The following is an 18,357-nucleotide window of genomic DNA, read 5'->3' on the forward strand; positions in this document are numbered from 1 at the left end:
TTACTTTTCATGTACGTAAAAAAATAGAAAATTAAGCCTCCTTCCTTTTCTGATTAAAATGTATTTTTTTCTTTGCAGAGGCACCGACCATTGTCCTTGATCCCACAATAAAAGATGGGCTGACAATTAAAGCAGGAGATACCATTGTTTTGAGTGCCATTAGCATTCATGGCAAGCCCCTTCCAAAGTCGAGTTGGTCTAGGGCAGGAAAAGACATTAGACCATCAGATATCGTTCAGATATCTTCGACCCCAACATCTTCCATGCTTACTGTCAAGTATGCCACTAGAAAAGATGCAGGTGAATATACCATTACTGCTACCAATCCTTTTGGCACAAAGGAGGAACACGTGAAGGTAACAGTCCTCGATGTACCTGGTCCGCCCGGTCCCATTGAAATCAGTAACGTTTCTGCTGAAAAAGCAACGCTTACGTGGACACCGCCATTGGAGGATGGCGGCTCACCAATTAAGTCCTATGTCCTTGAAAAGAGAGAAACCAGTCGACTTTTGTGGACAGTGGTTGCTGAAGACATTCAGTCTTGCAGGCATGTGGCAACCAAACTTATCCAAGGGAATGAGTACGTCTTCCGGGTCTCAGCTGTCAACCAGTATGGGAAAGGAGAACCTGTACAGTCGGAACCTGTCAAAATGGTGGACAGATTCGGTATGTAGAGCACATGAGGGAGCGGACACGTTAACATTTGCAGCACCGTTTATGAAAGCATGGATTTCTCATAAATATGCTTCCTTTTCAGGTCCCCCTGGCCCTCCTGGAAAACCAGAGGTATCAAATGTCACTAAAAACACTGCCACTGTCAGTTGGAAAAGACCAGTGGATGACGGTGGTAGTGAAATCACAGGATATCACATCGAAAGGAGAGAAAAGAAAAGCTTACGGTGGGTGAGAGCAACAAAGATGCCAGTTTCGGATCTCAGATGCAAAGTAACAGGACTGCAAGAAGGAAACACCTACGAATTCCGGGTCAGTGCGGAAAACAAAGCCGGAATTGGTCCACCTAGCGAAGCCTCAAATCCTGTCCTGATGAAAGACGTAGCATGTTAGTATTTTTTTTTTTTCCACACCACTCATTTGGAAGTGCCAATATCTCAGCCAAGTTATCCAAAAGCCAAACTCCTAATATACACTTTGGTGTCTTTGCTTCTGTTTCAGATCCCCCAGGCCCACCTTCAAATGCACGTGTCACCGACACTACCAAAAAATCTGCTTCTTTAGCATGGGGCAAGCCTCATTATGACGGAGGACTTGAAATCACTGGCTATATTGTAGAGCATCAAAAAGTAGGAGATGAGGCCTGGATAAAAGATACAACAGGAACTGCTCTCCGAATCACTCAATTTGTTGTCCCTGATCTGCAGACCAAAGAAAAATATAATTTTAGAATCAGAGCCATCAATGATGCAGGTATCGGGGAGCCAGCAGTGATTCCAGACGTTGAAATTGTGGAACGGGAAATGGCTCCTGATTTTGAACTAGATGCTGAGCTTCGAAGAACACTGGTTGTTAGAGCAGGACTCAGTATTAGAATATTCGTGCCAATTAAAGGTCGTCCTGCTCCTGAAGTGACGTGGACCAAAGACGACATCAACCTGAAAAACCGAGCTAACATTGAGAATACGGAATCATTTACTCTTCTCATTATACCAGAATGTAACAGATATGACACTGGTAAATTTGTCATGACCATCGAAAACGCTGCTGGGAAGAAAAGTGGCTTTGTTAATGTCAGAGTCTTGGATACCCCAGGACCTGTCCTTAACCTGAGGCCTACTGACATCACAAAGGACAGTGTCACCCTGCACTGGGACCTTCCTCTGATAGATGGGGGCTCACGTATAACAAACTACATCGTGGAGAAACGAGAAGCAACACGGAAATCTTACTCCACAGTCAGCACGAAGTGCCACAAATGCACATATAAAGTTACTGGCTTGTCGGAAGGTTGTGAATACTTCTTCAGAGTGATGGCAGAAAACGAATATGGAATTGGTGAGCCAGCAGAAACAACAGAACCCGTGAAAGCCTCTGAGGCACCATCACCACCAGATAGTCTGAACATTATGGACATAACTAAGAGCACAGTCAGCCTGGCGTGGCCTAAACCAAAGCACGATGGTGGCAGTAAGATCACTGGCTATGTAATTGAAGCCCAGAGAAAGGGCTCTGACCAGTGGACTCACATCACAACCGTGAAAGGGCTAGAATGTGTGGTGAAGAATCTAACAGAAGGAGAGGAATATACCTTCCAAGTGATGGCTGTGAACAGTGCAGGAAGAAGTGCCCCTAGAGAAAGCAGACCTGTCATTGTCAAGGAGCAGACAATGCTTCCAGAATTGGATCTGCGTGGCATTTATCAGAAATTGGTCATTGCCAAAGCTGGTGACAACATCAAAGTTGAAATTCCAGTGCTTGGTCGGCCAAAGCCCACAGTCACGTGGAAAAAAGGAGACCAGATTCTTAAACAGACACAGAGAGTTAATTTTGAAAATACAGCAACTTCAACCATCTTAAATATCAACGAGTGTGTAAGAAGTGATAGCGGGCCCTATCCATTGACAGCAAGGAACATTGTAGGAGAGGTTGGTGATGTCATCACCATTCAAGTCCACGATATCCCAGGGCCACCCACTGGACCAATCCGATTTGATGAAGTCTCATCTGATTTTGTAACCTTCTCTTGGGACCCGCCCGAGAACGACGGAGGTGTACCAATAAGCAACTACATAGTAGAAATGCGGCAGACCGACAGCACTACATGGGTTGAACTAGCAACCACCGTCATACGCACTACCTATAAAGCCACTCGCCTCACAACTGGAGTGGAGTATCAATTCCGGGTAAAAGCACAAAATAGATATGGAGTTGGACCAGGCATCACATCAACACCTATAGTTGCCAACTATCCATTTAAGGTTCCTGGGCCTCCTGGAACCCCTCAGGTGACTGCAGTTACCAAAGATTCTATGACAATTAGCTGGCATGAGCCTCTTTCTGATGGTGGAAGCCCCATTTTAGGATATCACATTGAAAGAAAAGAACGAAATGGTATTCTCTGGCAGACCGTGAGCAAAGCATTGGTGCCAGGCAACATTTTCAAATCTAGTGGACTTACAGATGGTATTGCTTATGAATTCCGAGTGATTGCAGAAAACCTGGCAGGCAAAAGCAAGCCAAGCAAGCCATCTGAACCTATGCTTGCTTTAGATCCCATTGACCCACCTGGGAAACCGGTTCCTCTGAATATTACTAGACACACAGTGACACTTAAATGGGCTAAGCCTGAATACACTGGAGGCTTTAAAATTACCAGTTATATAGTTGAAAAGAGAGACCTTCCCAATGGACGGTGGCTAAAGGCCAACTTCAGCAATATTCTGGAGAATGAATTTACAGTCAGCGGCCTAACAGAAGATGCTGCCTACGAATTCCGAGTGATTGCCAAAAACGCCGCTGGTGCTGTTAGTCCACCGTCTGAGCCATCAGATGCTATCACGTGCAGGGATGACATTGAAGCACCAAAGATAATGGTGGACGTTAAGTTTAAAGACACAATAATATTAAAAGCAGGAGAAGCATTCAAGCTAGAAGCTGACGTTTCAGGTCGCCCACTTCCAACGATGGAATGGACCAAAGATGGAAAGGAGCTTGAAGGCACAGCAAAGCTAGAAATAAGAATTGCAGATTTCTCTACTTATCTGATAAACAAAGATTCAACAAGAAGGGACAGCGGTGCGTATATCCTCACAGCAACTAATCCTGGTGGGTTTGCTAAACACATTTTCAACGTCAGAGTCCTCGATAGACCAGGCCCACCTGAAGGACCTTTAGCTGTATCTGAAGTGACAGCAGAAAAATGTGTACTGTCGTGGTTGCCTCCACTGGACGACGGAGGTGCCAAGATTGAACATTACATAGTTCAGAAACGTGAGACCAGCAGATTGGCATGGACAAATGTCGCCTCAGAAGTCCAAGTGACAAAGCTGAAGGTCACTAAGCTTTTGAAAGGCAATGAATACATATTCCGTGTCATGGCTGTAAATAAATACGGAGTTGGAGAGCCACTGGAATCAGAGCCTGTGCTTGCCGTAAATCCGTTCAGACCCCCTGATCCACCCAAAAACCCCGAAGTTACAGCCATCACTAAAGACTCGATGGTTGTCTGCTGGGGACATCCTGACTCCGACGGTGGAAGTGAAATCATCAATTATATCGTAGAACGGCGTGATAAAGCTGGGCAACGCTGGGTGAAATGCAACAAAAAGACTCTTACTGATTTGAGATACAAGGTGTCTGGACTAACAGAAGGGCATGAGTATGAGTTCAGGATCATGGCTGAAAACGCCGCTGGAATTAGCGCACCGAGTTCCACGAGTCCGTTTTATAAAGCTTGTGACGCTGTGTTTAAACCCGGCCCACCAGGGAACCCACGCGTTCTAGATACAAGCAGATCATCCATTTCAATTGCTTGGAATAAACCGATCTACGATGGTGGCTCAGAAATCACTGGGTACATTGTCGAGATTGCCCGGCCCGAGGAAGATGAGTGGCAGATTGTCACTCCACCAGCTGGGCTCAAGGCAACTTCTTACACCATCACCAACCTCGTAGAGAATCAGGAATATAAAATCCGCATCTATGCCATGAACTCCGAAGGGATGGGAGAGCCTGCGCTGGTTCCTGGGACCCCGAAGGCTGAAGAGAGGATGCTGCCTCCAGAGATTGAGCTGGACGCTGACCTGCGCAAAGTTGTCACCATAAGAGCTTGTTGCACCCTGAGACTGTTTGTCCCCATCAAAGGCAGGCCAGCCCCTGAGGTGAAGTGGACCCGGGAACACGGAGAGTCCTTAGATAAAGCCAGCATCGAATCCACGAGCTCTTACACCCTGCTCATCGTCGGAAACGTAAACAGATTCGACAGCGGCAAATACATACTCACGGTAGAAAACAGCTCGGGCAGCAAGTCTGCGTTTGTCAATGTTAGAGTCCTAGACACCCCAGGCCCCCCGCAGGACCTCAAGGTGAAGGAGGTCACTAAGACATCTGTCACGTTGACGTGGGAGCCTCCTCTCCTTGATGGCGGTTCGAAAATAAAGAACTATATTGTTGAAAAGAGGGAATCAACCAGAAAAGCATATTCAACTGTTGCAACAAATTGCCACAAGACGTCCTGGAAGGTAGACCAGCTTCAGGAAGGGTGTAGTTACTATTTCAGGGTTCTTGCTGAGAACGAATATGGCATCGGGCTGCCTGCCGAAACTGCGGAATCTGTGAAAGCCTCAGAACGACCCCTTCCACCAGGAAAAATAACTTTGGTGGATGTCACCAGAAACAGCGTGTCACTCTCTTGGGAAAAACCAGAGCACGACGGAGGCAGTCGAATTCTAGGCTACATTGTGGAGATGCAGAGCAAAGGTAGCGACAAGTGGGCCACATGTGCCACAGTCAAAGTCACCGAAGCCACCATAACCGGATTAATTCAGGGTGAAGAATACTCTTTCCGTGTGTCCGCTCAGAACGAAAAGGGCATCAGCGATCCCAGGCAACTGAGCGTGCCAGTAATTGCCAAAGACCTTGTCATCCCACCAGCCTTCAAACTCCTGTTCACCACTTTCACTGTACTGGCCGGTGAAGACCTAAAAGTTGACGTTCCATTCATTGGACGCCCTACGCCTGCTGTAACCTGGCATAAAGACGACGTGCCACTGAAGCAGACCACTAGAGTAAATGCGGAGAGCACAGAAAATAATTCACTACTGACAATAAAGGAAGCCTGCCGAGAAGATGTTGGACATTACACAGTTAAACTGACTAACTCGGCTGGCGAAGCTACCGAAACCCTTAATGTTATTGTTCTTGACAAACCAGGGCCTCCAACCGGACCCGTTAAAATGGATGAAGTGACAGCTGACAGTATTACTCTTTCCTGGGGCCCCCCTAAGTACGACGGTGGGAGTTCTATCAATAATTACATCGTAGAAAAACGGGACACTTCCACAACCACCTGGCAAATTGTATCAGCTACTGTTGCAAGGACAACAATCAAGGCCTGTAGATTAAAGACCGGATGTGAATACCAGTTTAGGATCGCAGCTGAAAACAGATACGGCAAGAGCACATACCTGAATTCAGAGCCTGTCATAGCCCAGTATCCATTCAAAGTCCCCGGCCCTCCTGGCACGCCATTTGTAACGCTCTTCTCCAAGGACAGCATGGAAGTACAGTGGAATGAGCCAGTGAGTGACGGAGGTAGCAGAGTCATCGGCTATCATCTAGAGCGCAAGGAAAGAAATAGTATCCTCTGGGTGAAGTTGAATAAAACGCCCATTCCTCAAACCAAGTTTAAGACCACTGGCCTCGATGAAGGCATTGAATATGAATTTAGAGTCTCTGCAGAGAACATCGTGGGCATCGGCAAGCCAAGTAAGGTGTCAGAATGCTACATGGCGCGTGACCCGTGCGATCCGCCTGGACGGCCAGAGGCAATTATTGTCACACGAAACTCTGTGACGCTCCAGTGGAAGAAACCCACTTATGATGGTGGAAGCAAGATCACCGGCTACATTGTAGAGAAGAAAGAATTGCCTGACGGCCGCTGGATGAAAGCCAGTTTTACGAACGTCATTGACACTCAGTTTGAAGTAACTGGCCTAGTTGAAGATCAGAGGTATGAGTTCCGGGTGATAGCTCGAAATGCTGCAGGAGTGTTTAGTGAGCCTTCAGAAAGCACGGGAGCAATAACAGCAAGAGACGAGGTAGATCCACCACGAATAAGTATGGATCCAAAATACAAAGACACAATTGTGCTTCACGCTGGTGAGTCATTCAAGATTGACGCAGATATTCACGGCAAACCAATACCAACCATTCAGTGGGTAAAAGGTGATCAGGAGCTTTCAAATACAGCTCGATTAGAAATAAAGAGCACGGACTTTGCCACCAGTCTCAGCGTAAAGGATGCAGTACGCATTGACAGTGGCAATTACATACTGAAGGCCAAAAATGTCGCAGGGGAGAGATCAGTTACTGTAAATGTCAAGGTCCTCGATAGACCAGGGCCCCCTGAAGGACCTGTTGTGGTATCAGGAGTGACAGCGGAAAAATGCACACTAGCTTGGAAACCCCCACTACAGGATGGTGGGAGTGACATCATAAATTATATTGTGGAAAGGAGAGAAACCAGCCGCTTAGTTTGGACTCTGGTTGATGCCAATGTGCAGACTCTCAGCTACAAGGTTACTAAGCTTCTCGAAGGCAATGAATATATCTTCCGTATAATGGCTGTAAACAAATATGGTGTTGGTGAACCGCTTGAATCTGAGCCAGTAATTGCCAAGAATCCGTTTGTAGTGCCAGATGCACCAAAGGCTCCAGAAATCACCACAGTGACCAAGGACTCAATGGTTGTTGTATGGGAAAGACCGGCATCTGATGGTGGCAGTGAAATTCTTGGATATGTTCTTGAAAAACGGGATAAGGAAGGCATTCGATGGACAAGATGCCACAAACGCCTGATTGGGGAATTGCGCTTGAGAGTAACTGGACTCCTAGAAAATCACAATTATGAGTTCAGAGTCTCAGCCGAGAATGCTGCTGGACTCAGTGAACCAAGCCTACCTTCTGCTTACCAAAAGGCTTGTGATCCTATTTATAAACCAGGACCTCCAAACAATCCCAAAGTCATAGATATTACCAGATCTTCTGTCTTCCTTTCTTGGAGCAAACCAATATATGACGGTGGCTGTGAAATCCAAGGCTACATTGTCGAAAAATGTGATGTGAGTGTTGGCGAATGGACCATGTGCACTCCACCAACTGGAATCAATAAAACAAATATAGAAGTAGAAAAGCTATTGGAGAAGCATGAGTACAATTTCCGTATCTGTGCTGTCAATAAAGCTGGAGTTGGAGAACATGCGGATGTCCCAGGACCTGTTATAGTTGAAGAAAAATTAGAAGCACCAGACATTGAACTTGACCTAGAACTAAGGAAAATTATTAACATAAGGGCAGGTGGCTCCTTAAGGCTATTTGTTCCCATCAAAGGTCGTCCTACACCAGAAGTTAAATGGGGGAAGATGGATGGTGAAATCCGAGATGCAGCTATAATTGATGTCACTAGCAGTTTCACCTCTCTCGTTCTTGACAATGTCAACCGATACGATAGTGGAAAATACACTCTCACATTAGAAAACAGCAGTGGAACAAAGTCTGCCTTTGTTACTGTGAGAGTCCTGGACACACCAAGTCCACCTGTTAACCTGAAAGTCACAGAAATCACTAAAGACTCAGTATCAATTACATGGGAACCGCCTCTGCTGGATGGGGGATCCAAGATTAAAAATTACATTGTTGAGAAACGTGAGGCCACAAGAAAATCATATGCTGCAGTTGTAACAAACTGCCATAAGAATTCTTGGAAGATTGAACAACTCCAGGAAGGCTGCAGTTATTACTTCAGAGTCACAGCTGAGAACGAGTACGGTATTGGCCTTCCTGCCCACACTGCTGATCCTATTAAGGTTGCAGAAGTCCCACAACCTCCAGGAAAGATAACTGTGGATGATGTCACCAGAAACAGTGTTTCCTTGAGTTGGACAAAGCCCGAACATGATGGTGGCAGTAAAATCATTCAGTATATTGTGGAAATGCAAGCTAAGCACAGCGAGAAATGGTCAGAGTGTGCTCGAGTCAAGTCCCTCGAAGCGGTAATTACTAACCTGACTCAGGGAGAAGAATACCTCTTTAGAGTTGTGGCCGTAAATGAAAAGGGAAGAAGTGATCCCAGGTCCCTTGCTGTTCCAGTAGTTGCGAAAGATCTGGTCATCGAGCCAGATGTGAGACCTGCATTCAGCAACTACAGTGTACAGGTTGGCCAAGATTTGAAAATAGAAGTGCCAATTTCTGGACGTCCTAAGCCAACCATTACCTGGACTAAAGATGGTCTTCCACTGAAGCAGACCACAAGAGTCAACGTTACTGATTCCCCTGACCTCACCGTACTCAGCATTAAAGAAACGCATAAGGATGACGGTGGACACTATGGAATCACAGTTGCTAATGTTGTGGGTCAGAAAACAGCATCCATTGAAGTTATAACTCTAGATAAACCTGATCCTCCAAAAGGACCTGTTAAATTTGATGAAGTCAGTGCTGAAAGTATTACACTATCTTGGAACCCCCCAACATACACAGGGGGCTGCCAAATCACCAACTACATTGTTCAGAAAAGAGACACAACCACCACGGTATGGGACACGGTTTCTGCTACTGTTGCCAGAACCACACTCAAAGTGACCAAACTGAAAACTGGTACAGAATACCAATTCAGAATATTTGCTGAAAACAGGTACGGACAAAGCTTTGCCCTGGAGTCGGAGCCAATTGTAGCTCAATATCCCTACAAAGAACCAGGCCCTCCAGGCACACCATTTGTCACAGCCATTTCCAAAGACGCCATGGTCGTTCAGTGGCATGAACCAATCAATAACGGCGGAAGCCCCGTCATAGGTTACCACCTTGAGAGGAAGGAAAGAAATAGCATTTTGTGGACAAAAGTCAACAAAACTATTATTCATGACACTCAGTTTAAAGCACTCAATCTTGAAGAGGGCATTGAATATGAGTTCAGAGTTTATGCTGAAAATATTGTTGGTGTAGGTAAAGCAAGCAAGAATTCCGAATGCTACGTAGCCAGAGATCCCTGTGACCCGCCAGGAACCCCAGAAGCAATAATGGTTAAAAGAAATGAAATCACTTTACAGTGGACCAAACCTGAATATGATGGCGGAAGTATGATTACAGGTTACATCATAGAGAAACGTGATTTGCCTGAGGGTCGCTGGATGAAAGCCAGCTTCACAAATGTCATCGAGACTCAATTTACCGTGTCAGGCCTTACTGAAGATCAAAGATATGAGTTTAGAGTCATTGCGAAGAATGCAGCTGGTGTAATAAGTAAACCCTCTGACAGTACTGGACCAATAACTGCCAGGGATGAGGTTGAACTTCCAAGAATTTCAATGGATCCAAAATTCAGAGACACAATTGTGGTGAATGCTGGTGAAACATTCAGGCTTGAGGCTGATGTCCACGGAAAGCCCCTTCCTACCATTGAGTGGTTACGAGGAGATAAGGAAATTGAAGAATCTGCCAGATGTGAGATAAAGAACACAGATTTTAAGGCTTTACTTATTGTGAAGGATGCCATTAGAATTGATGGTGGACAGTATATTTTAAGAGCTTCCAATGTTGCAGGTTCTAAGTCTTTCCCAGTAAATGTAAAAGTATTGGACAGGCCAGGACCTCCAGAAGGGCCAGTCCAGGTTACTGGAGTCACTTCTGAAAAATGCTCTTTGACATGGTCTCCACCACTTCAAGATGGTGGCAGTGACATTTCTCACTATGTCGTTGAAAAGAGAGAAACAAGTCGACTTGCCTGGACTGTGGTTGCTTCAGAAGTTGTGACCAATTCTCTGAAAATTACCAAACTCTTAGAAGGGAATGAATATATTTTCCGCATAATGGCTGTCAACAAATACGGTGTTGGGGAGCCTTTGGAATCTGCACCAGTACTGATGAAAAATCCATTTGTGCCTCCCGGACCACCAAAAAGCTTGGAAGTCACCAACATTGCCAAGGACTCCATGACCGTCTGTTGGAACCGTCCAGATAGTGACGGTGGAAGTGAGATTATCGGCTACATTGTAGAGAAGAGAGACAGAAGTGGCATCAGGTGGATAAAATGTAGTAAACGCCGCATTACAGATTTGCGTCTGAGGGTAACAGGATTAACAGAAGATCATGAATACGAATTCAGAGTCTCTGCAGAAAATGCTGCTGGAGTGGGAGAACCAAGTCCAGCTACGGTTTATTATAAGGCTTGTGATCCTATATTCAAACCTGGTCCACCCACCAACGCACACATTGTGGACACCACTAAAAATTCAATTACACTCGCTTGGGGTAAGCCCATCTATGATGGTGGCAGTGAGATCATAGGCTACGTAGTAGAACTCTGTAAAGCAGACGAAGAAGAATGGCAAATAGTTACTCCACAGACTGGCCTGAGAGCCACTCGATTTGAAATTTCAAAACTCATTGAGCACCAAGAATATAAAATACGAGTCTCTGCCCTCAATAAAGTTGGCTTAGGTGAGGCTACGTCGGTTCCTGGTACTGTGAAACCAGAAGATAAACTTGAAGCACCTGAACTTGACCTTGACTCTGAATTAAGGAAAGGAATAGTTGTCAGAGCTGGTGGGTCGGCCAGAATTCACATTCCATTCAAGGGTCGCCCAACACCAGAGATCACTTGGTCTCGAGAGGAAGGTGAATTCACAGATAAGGTCCAAATTGAAAAGGGGGTAAACTATACCCAACTATCAATAGACAACTGTGATAGAAATGATGCCGGAAAATACATTCTCAAGCTGGAAAACAGCAGTGGATCTAAATCCGCTTTTGTGACTGTGAAAGTTTTGGACACCCCAGGACCTCCACAGAATTTGACAGTCAAAGAGGTTAAAAAGGATTCTGTCCTTCTGGTATGGGAACCACCCATCATTGATGGGGGTGCAAAGGTGAAGAACTATGTTATTGACAAACGTGAGTCAACCAGAAAAGCATACGCTAATGTGAGTAGTAAATGCGGTAAAACAAGCTTTAAAGTTGAGAATCTTACAGAGGGAGCCATTTATTACTTTAGAGTCATGGCTGAAAATGAATTTGGAGTTGGTGTTCCAGTGGAAACTGTTGATGCTGTGAAAGCTGCTGAACCTCCTTCCCCGCCAGGAAAAGTGACACTCACGGATGTGTCCCAGACCAGTGCATCACTGATGTGGGAGAAACCTGAACATGATGGTGGTAGCAGAGTCTTGGGTTATGTTGTTGAAATGCAGCCCAAAGGAACCGAAAAATGGAGTACTGTTGCCGAATCCAAAGTCTGTAGTGCAGTCATTACTGGTTTGAGTTCTGGACAAGAATATCAGTTCCGGGTCAAGGCTTATAACGAGAAAGGGAAAAGCGATCCAAGAGTGCTCGGTGTTCCTGTCATAGCCAAGGACTTGACCATACAGCCTAGTTTTAAGTTGCCATTTAACACATATACCGTCCAGGCTGGAGAGGATCTTAAAATCGAAATCCCAGTTATCGGCCGACCAAGACCTGAAATTTCATGGGTCAAAGATGGTGAGCCTTTTAAACAAACAACAAGAGTAAATGTTGAGGAAACAGCTACTTCAACTATTTTGCACATTAAAGAAAGTAACAAAGATGACTTTGGAAAATACACTATAACAGCAACAAATAGTGCAGGTACCGCCACAGAAAATCTCAGCATTATTGTTTTGGAAAAGCCCGGACCTCCAACTGGACCAGTTCGGTTCGATGAAGTTAGCGCAGACTTTGTGGTCATATCTTGGGAACCTCCAGCCTATACTGGTGGCTGCCAAATAAGCAACTACATTGTAGAGAAGCGAGATACAACTACCACCACTTGGCAGATGGTATCAGCAACAGTTGCGAGAACAACGATTAAAGTAACCAAACTGAAAACAGGCACAGAGTACCAGTTTAGAATTTTTGCAGAAAACAGGTATGGAAAGAGTGCCCCTCTCGATTCTAAACCAGTTGTTGTACAATATCCATTTAAAGAACCTGGACCGCCTGGAACTCCTTTTGTGACATCAATTTCAAAAGATCAAATGATTGTGCAGTGGCATGAGCCAGTTAACGATGGTGGGAGCAAAGTTATCGGCTACCATCTTGAACAGAAAGAAAAGAACAGCATTTTATGGGTCAAATTAAATAAGATTCCCATTCAAGACACCAAATTCAAAACAACCGGACTTGATGAAGGACTTGAGTATGAGTTCAAAGTTTCTGCTGAAAATATCGTTGGCATCGGCAAGCCTAGCAAAGTGTCAGAATGCTTTGTCGCTCGTGATCCATGTGACCCACCTGGCCGCCCTGAAGCCATTGTTATCACAAGGAACAATGTCACACTGAAATGGAAGAAACCTGCTTATGATGGTGGTAGCAAAATAACAGGTTATATCGTAGAAAAGAAGGATCTACCCGATGGCCGCTGGATGAAAGCCAGCTTCACCAACGTGTTAGAGACTGAATTTACAGTGAGTGGACTTGTAGAAGACCAGCGATATGAATTTAGAGTAATTGCAAGAAATGCAGCTGGCAACTTTAGTGAACCGTCTGAAAGCACTGGTGCCATTACTGCACGAGATGAAATTGATGCACCGAACGCCTCACTGGATCCCAAATATAAAGACGTAATCGTTGTTCACGCAGGAGAGACTTTTGTCCTTGAAGCTGACATCCGCGGCAAGCCCATACCCGATATCGTTTGGTCAAAAGATGGAAAAGAGCTTGAAGAAACAGCTGCGAGGATGGAAATTAAATCTACTATTCAGAAAACCACTCTTGTTGTCAAAGACTGTATACGTACTGATGGAGGACAGTATATTCTGAAACTCAGCAACGTTGGTGGTACAAAGTCCATACCAATCACTGTAAAGGTACTTGACAGGCCAGGGCCCCCAGAAGGACCTCTGAAAGTTTCTGGAGTTACTGCTGAGAAATGTTACCTGGCGTGGAACCCGCCTTTACAGGACGGTGGTGCTAATATCTCACATTACATCATTGAAAAGAGAGAAACAAGCAGACTCTCCTGGACCCAGGTTTCCACTGAGGTCCAGGCCCTCAACTACAAAGTCACTAAACTGCTTCCTGGTAATGAGTACATTTTCCGTGTCATGGCTGTCAATAAATACGGAATTGGAGAGCCCTTGGAATCCGAGCCTGTGATAGCCCGTAATCCTTATAAACCACCAGGTCCCCCTTCACCACCCGAAGCCTCAGCAATCACCAAAGATTCTATGGTGGTAACATGGGCACGCCCAGTGGATGACGGAGGTGCCGAAATTGAGGGCTACATTCTTGAAAAACGAGATAAGGAAGGCATTAGATGGACCAAGTGCAACAAGAAAACTCTAACAGATCTCCGGTTCAGGGTAACTGGCCTTACCGAAGGTCATTCCTACGAGTTCAGAGTTGCTGCCGAAAACGCAGCTGGCGTGGGTGAACCAAGCGAGCCATCTGTTTTCTACCGTGCCTGTGATGCTCTGTATCCACCAGGTCCACCAAGTAATCCAAAAGTGACTGATACTTCCAGATCTTCTGTCTCCCTGGCGTGGAGTAAGCCGATTTATGATGGCGGTGCACCCGTTAAGGGCTATGTTGTTGAGGTCAAAGAAGCTTCTGCGGATGAATGGACAACTTGCACTCCACCAACAGGATTACAAGGAAAGCAATTCACAGTGACCAAGCTTAAAGAGAACACCGAGTATAACTTCCGTATCTGTGCCATCAATTCTGAAGGTGTGGGTGAACCTGCAACTATACCTGGCTCAGTTGTGGCGAAAGAGAGGCTGGAGCCACCAGAAATAGAACTCGATGCTGACCTGAGAAAGGTAGTCGTTCTGCGGGCAAGTGCTACTTTACGCTTATTTGTCACCATCAAAGGTCGACCGGAACCTGAGGTTAAATGGGAGAAGGCCGAAGGCATTCTCACTGAGAGGGCCCAGATCGAGGTGACCAGCTCATACACAATGTTAGTCATTGACAACGTCACCAGATTTGATAGCGGTCGGTATAACCTGACGCTAGAAAATAACAGCGGTTCTAAGACAGCTTTTGTTAACGTCAGAGTTCTTGACTCGCCAAGCGCCCCTGTGAATTTGAATGTAAGAGAAGTAAAGAAAGACTCGGTGATCTTGTCTTGGGAGCCACCACTTATCGATGGTGGAGCGAAGATTACAAACTACATTGTCGAAAAACGAGAAACTACAAGAAAAGCATATGCTACGGTTACAAACAACTGCACCAAGAATACATTTAAAATTGAAAATCTACAAGAAGGATGTTCTTACTACTTCCGAGTCTTGGCTTCCAATGAATACGGGATCGGTTTGCCAGCTGAAACAACTGAACCCGTTAAAGTTTCTGAACCACCCCTCCCGCCCGGAAGAGTGACCCTTGTCGACGTGACCCGCAATACAGCTACAATTAAGTGGGAGAAACCAGAAAGTGACGGTGGCAGCAAAATTACTGGTTATGTAGTTGAAATGCAGACTAAAGGGAGTGAAAAATGGAGCACTTGCACACAAGTTAAGACTCTGGAGGCGACTATATCTGGCCTAACTGCAGGAGAAGAGTACACCTTCAGGGTAGCTGCAGTGAATGAAAAAGGAAGAGGTGACCCGAGACAACTTGGAGTGCCGGTAATTGCACGGGACATTGAAATAAAGCCCTCAGTTGAGCTTCCTTTCAATACTTTCAATGTAAAGGCTAGAGACCAACTGAAGATTGATGTTCCATTTAAAGGAAGACCTCAAGCGACCGTAAGCTGGAAAAAGGACGGTCAGATTCTTAAGGAAACGACACGGGTCAACGTCTCTTCTTCAAAGACCGTAACATCACTCTCCATTAAGGAAGCTTCAAGGGAAGATGTCGGAACTTATGAATTGTGTGTTTCAAACAGTGCCGGGGCCATAACCGTTCCTATTACTGTGATCGTCCTTGACAAACCAGGGCCTCCAGGACCTGTTCACATCGATGAGGTCAGTTGTGACAATGTAACCATTTCTTGGAATCCTCCAGAATACGATGGCGGCTGCCAAATCAGCAATTACATCGTTGAAAAGAGAGAAACCACTTCTACCACATGGCACGTGGTTTCACAAGCAGTGGCAAGAACATCCATTAAAATAGTTCGTCTGACCACAGGAAGTGAGTACCAGTTCCGGGTGTGTGCAGAAAACCGCTTTGGCAGGAGCTCCTACAGCGAGTCTGCACCTGTTGTTGCAGAGTATCCATTCAGCCCCCCGGGCCCTCCTGGTACTCCTAAAGTCGTGCATGCCACAAAATCGACCATGATTGTAAGCTGGCAAGTGCCAGTTAATGATGGAGGAAGTCAAGTAATTGGCTATCACCTTGAATATAAAGAGAGAAGCAGCATTCTTTGGTCCAAAGCAAATAAAATCCTCATCGCCGATACGCAAATGAAAGTCTCCGGCCTCGACGAAGGACTGATGTATGAGTATCGTGTGTACGCCGAGAACATCGCTGGAATCGGCAAATGCAGTAAATCCTGTGAACCGGTCCCTGCAAGGGATCCTTGTGATCCTCCCGGACAACCTGAAGTCACAAATATCACAAGAAAATCAGTGTCGCTTAAGTGGTCCAAACCACATTATGACGGTGGAGCTAAGATCACAGGCTACATTATCGAACGTAGAGAGCTACCAGATGGCCGGTGGCTGAAGTGCAATTTTACTAACGTACAAGAAACATACTTTGAAGTGACTGAACTTACTGAAGACCAGCGTTACGAATTCCGTGTTTTTGCAAAGAATGCGGCTGACTCCATTAGCGAGCCATCTGAATCCACGGGGCCGATTACAGTGAAAGACGATGTCGAGGCTCCAAGAATCATGATGGATGTCAAGTTCCGAGACGTTATTGTTGTCAAAGCTGGAGAGGTCCTGAAGATAAACGCGGACATTGCAGGGCGACCTCTGCCGGTAATTTCCTGGGCCAAGGATGGGGTCGAAATTGAAGAAAGAGCAAGAACAGAAATTGTCTCAACAGACTATAACACTGTGCTAACGGTGAAGGACTGTGTCCGACGAGACACTGGGCAGTATATACTAACCCTGAAGAATGTTGCAGGAACTCGGTCTATGGCAGTTAATTGCAAGGTACTTGATAAGCCTGGCCCACCTGCAGGACCACTTGAAATAAGTGGCCTCACGGCTGAGAAATGCTCCCTTTCCTGGGGACCACCCCAAGAAAATGGTGGTGCAGATATCGACTATTACATCGTAGAAAAACGTGAAACAAGCCGCCTCGCGTGGACGATATGTGAAGGAGAGTTAAGGACAACATCCTGTAAAGTAACCAAGCTACTCAAAGGCAATGAATACATCTTTAGAGTAACAGGTGTTAATAAATATGGTGTTGGTGAGTCCCTGGAGAGCACGGCAGTAAAGGCACTAAATCCATTTACGGTTCCAAGTCCACCCACATCTTTGGAAATTACATCTGTGACCAAAGAGTTCATGACCCTTTGCTGGTCGAGACCTGAGAGTGATGGAGGCAGTGAAATCTCTGGATATATAATTGAGAGGCGAGAGAAAAACAGCCTACGATGGGTGCGGGTAAACAAAAAACCAGTTTATGACCTGAGAGTGAAATCAACCGGACTTCGGGAAGGATGTGAATATGAGTACCGGGTTTATGCAGAAAACGCTGCTGGCCTGAGCCTTCCAAGTGAAACCTCTCCCTTGATTCGGGCAGAAGACCCGGTGTTCTTGCCATCTCCTCCATCCAAACCCAAGATTGTGGACTCGGGCAAGACAAATATAACTATCAGCTGGGTTAAGCCCTTGTTTGATGGTGGGGCCCCAGTAACTGGATACACCGTAGAATACAAAAAATCTGATGAAACTGAGTGGGAAACTGCAATTCAGAACTTAAGAGGCACAGAATATACTATAGGTGGACTAACTACAGGAGCCGAATATGTTTTCAGAGTAAGATCTGTCAATAAGATCGGTGCTAGTGATCCCAGTGATAGCTCGGATCCCCAGATCGCAAAAGAAAGAGAAGAAGAACCTGTATTTGATCTTGACAGTGAAATGAAGAAGACCTTGATTGTCAAGGCCGGTTCCTCATTTACCATGACCGTACCTTTCCGGGGAAGACCAGTGCCTAGTGTCTCGTGGAGTAAGCCAGACACTGACCTCCGCACCAGAGCTTATATTGATTCCACAGACTCTCGTACGTCACTTACTATTGAAAATGCCAACCGAAATGATTCTGGAAAATATACACTAACAATTCAGAATATTTTGAATGCTGCTTCACTGACCTTAGTTGTCAAAGTTTTAGATTCTCCTGGTCCTCCAGCCAATATTACCGTACATGATATAACCAAAGAATCTGCTGTGTTATCCTGGGATGTTCCTGAAAACGACGGTGGAGCTCCAGTGAAGAATTACCACATAGAAAAACGTGAGGCCAGTAAGAAATCATGGGTCTCTGTGACCAACAACTGTAACCGCCTCTCCTACAAAGTCACCAACCTACAAGAAGGGGCCATCTACTACTTCCGGGTCTCTGGAGAGAATGAGTTTGGTGTTGGTGTGCCAGCTGAAACAAAGGAAGGAGTAAAAATAACAGGTATGTTCTAAGAACAAAGAACATCTATATACCCATATTAATTTTCCTAGAATGTATGTATCATTTTATTTACTCTCA

The 18,357-nt window shown here is 45.5% G+C and overlaps 1 protein-coding gene and 1 long non-coding RNA gene across 5 annotated transcripts in view; one reads left to right on the forward strand and one right to left on the reverse strand.

Annotated features, from left to right (window-relative positions):
- Positions 1-18,357, forward strand: part of TTN (titin) — a 274,035-nt gene that overhangs the window by 222,812 nt on the left and 32,866 nt on the right. The window contains exons 308-310 of the mRNA XM_072811094.1: positions 79-666; positions 758-1,060; positions 1,174-18,279. Of these exons, the coding sequence (XP_072667195.1) occupies positions 79-666; positions 758-1,060; positions 1,174-18,279 (17,997 nt within the window). The remainder of the gene's footprint in view (positions 1-78; positions 667-757; positions 1,061-1,173; positions 18,280-18,357) is intronic.
- Positions 1-18,357, reverse strand: part of LOC140624339 (uncharacterized) — an 80,345-nt gene that overhangs the window by 14,763 nt on the left and 47,225 nt on the right. The window lies entirely within an intron of this gene.

The sequence above is a fragment of the Canis lupus genome, chromosome 34 (genome assembly GCF_048164855.1).
Source record: "Canis lupus baileyi chromosome 34, mCanLup2.hap1, whole genome shotgun sequence".
In the NCBI taxonomy this organism is placed as follows: domain Eukaryota; kingdom Metazoa; phylum Chordata; class Mammalia; order Carnivora; family Canidae; genus Canis; species Canis lupus.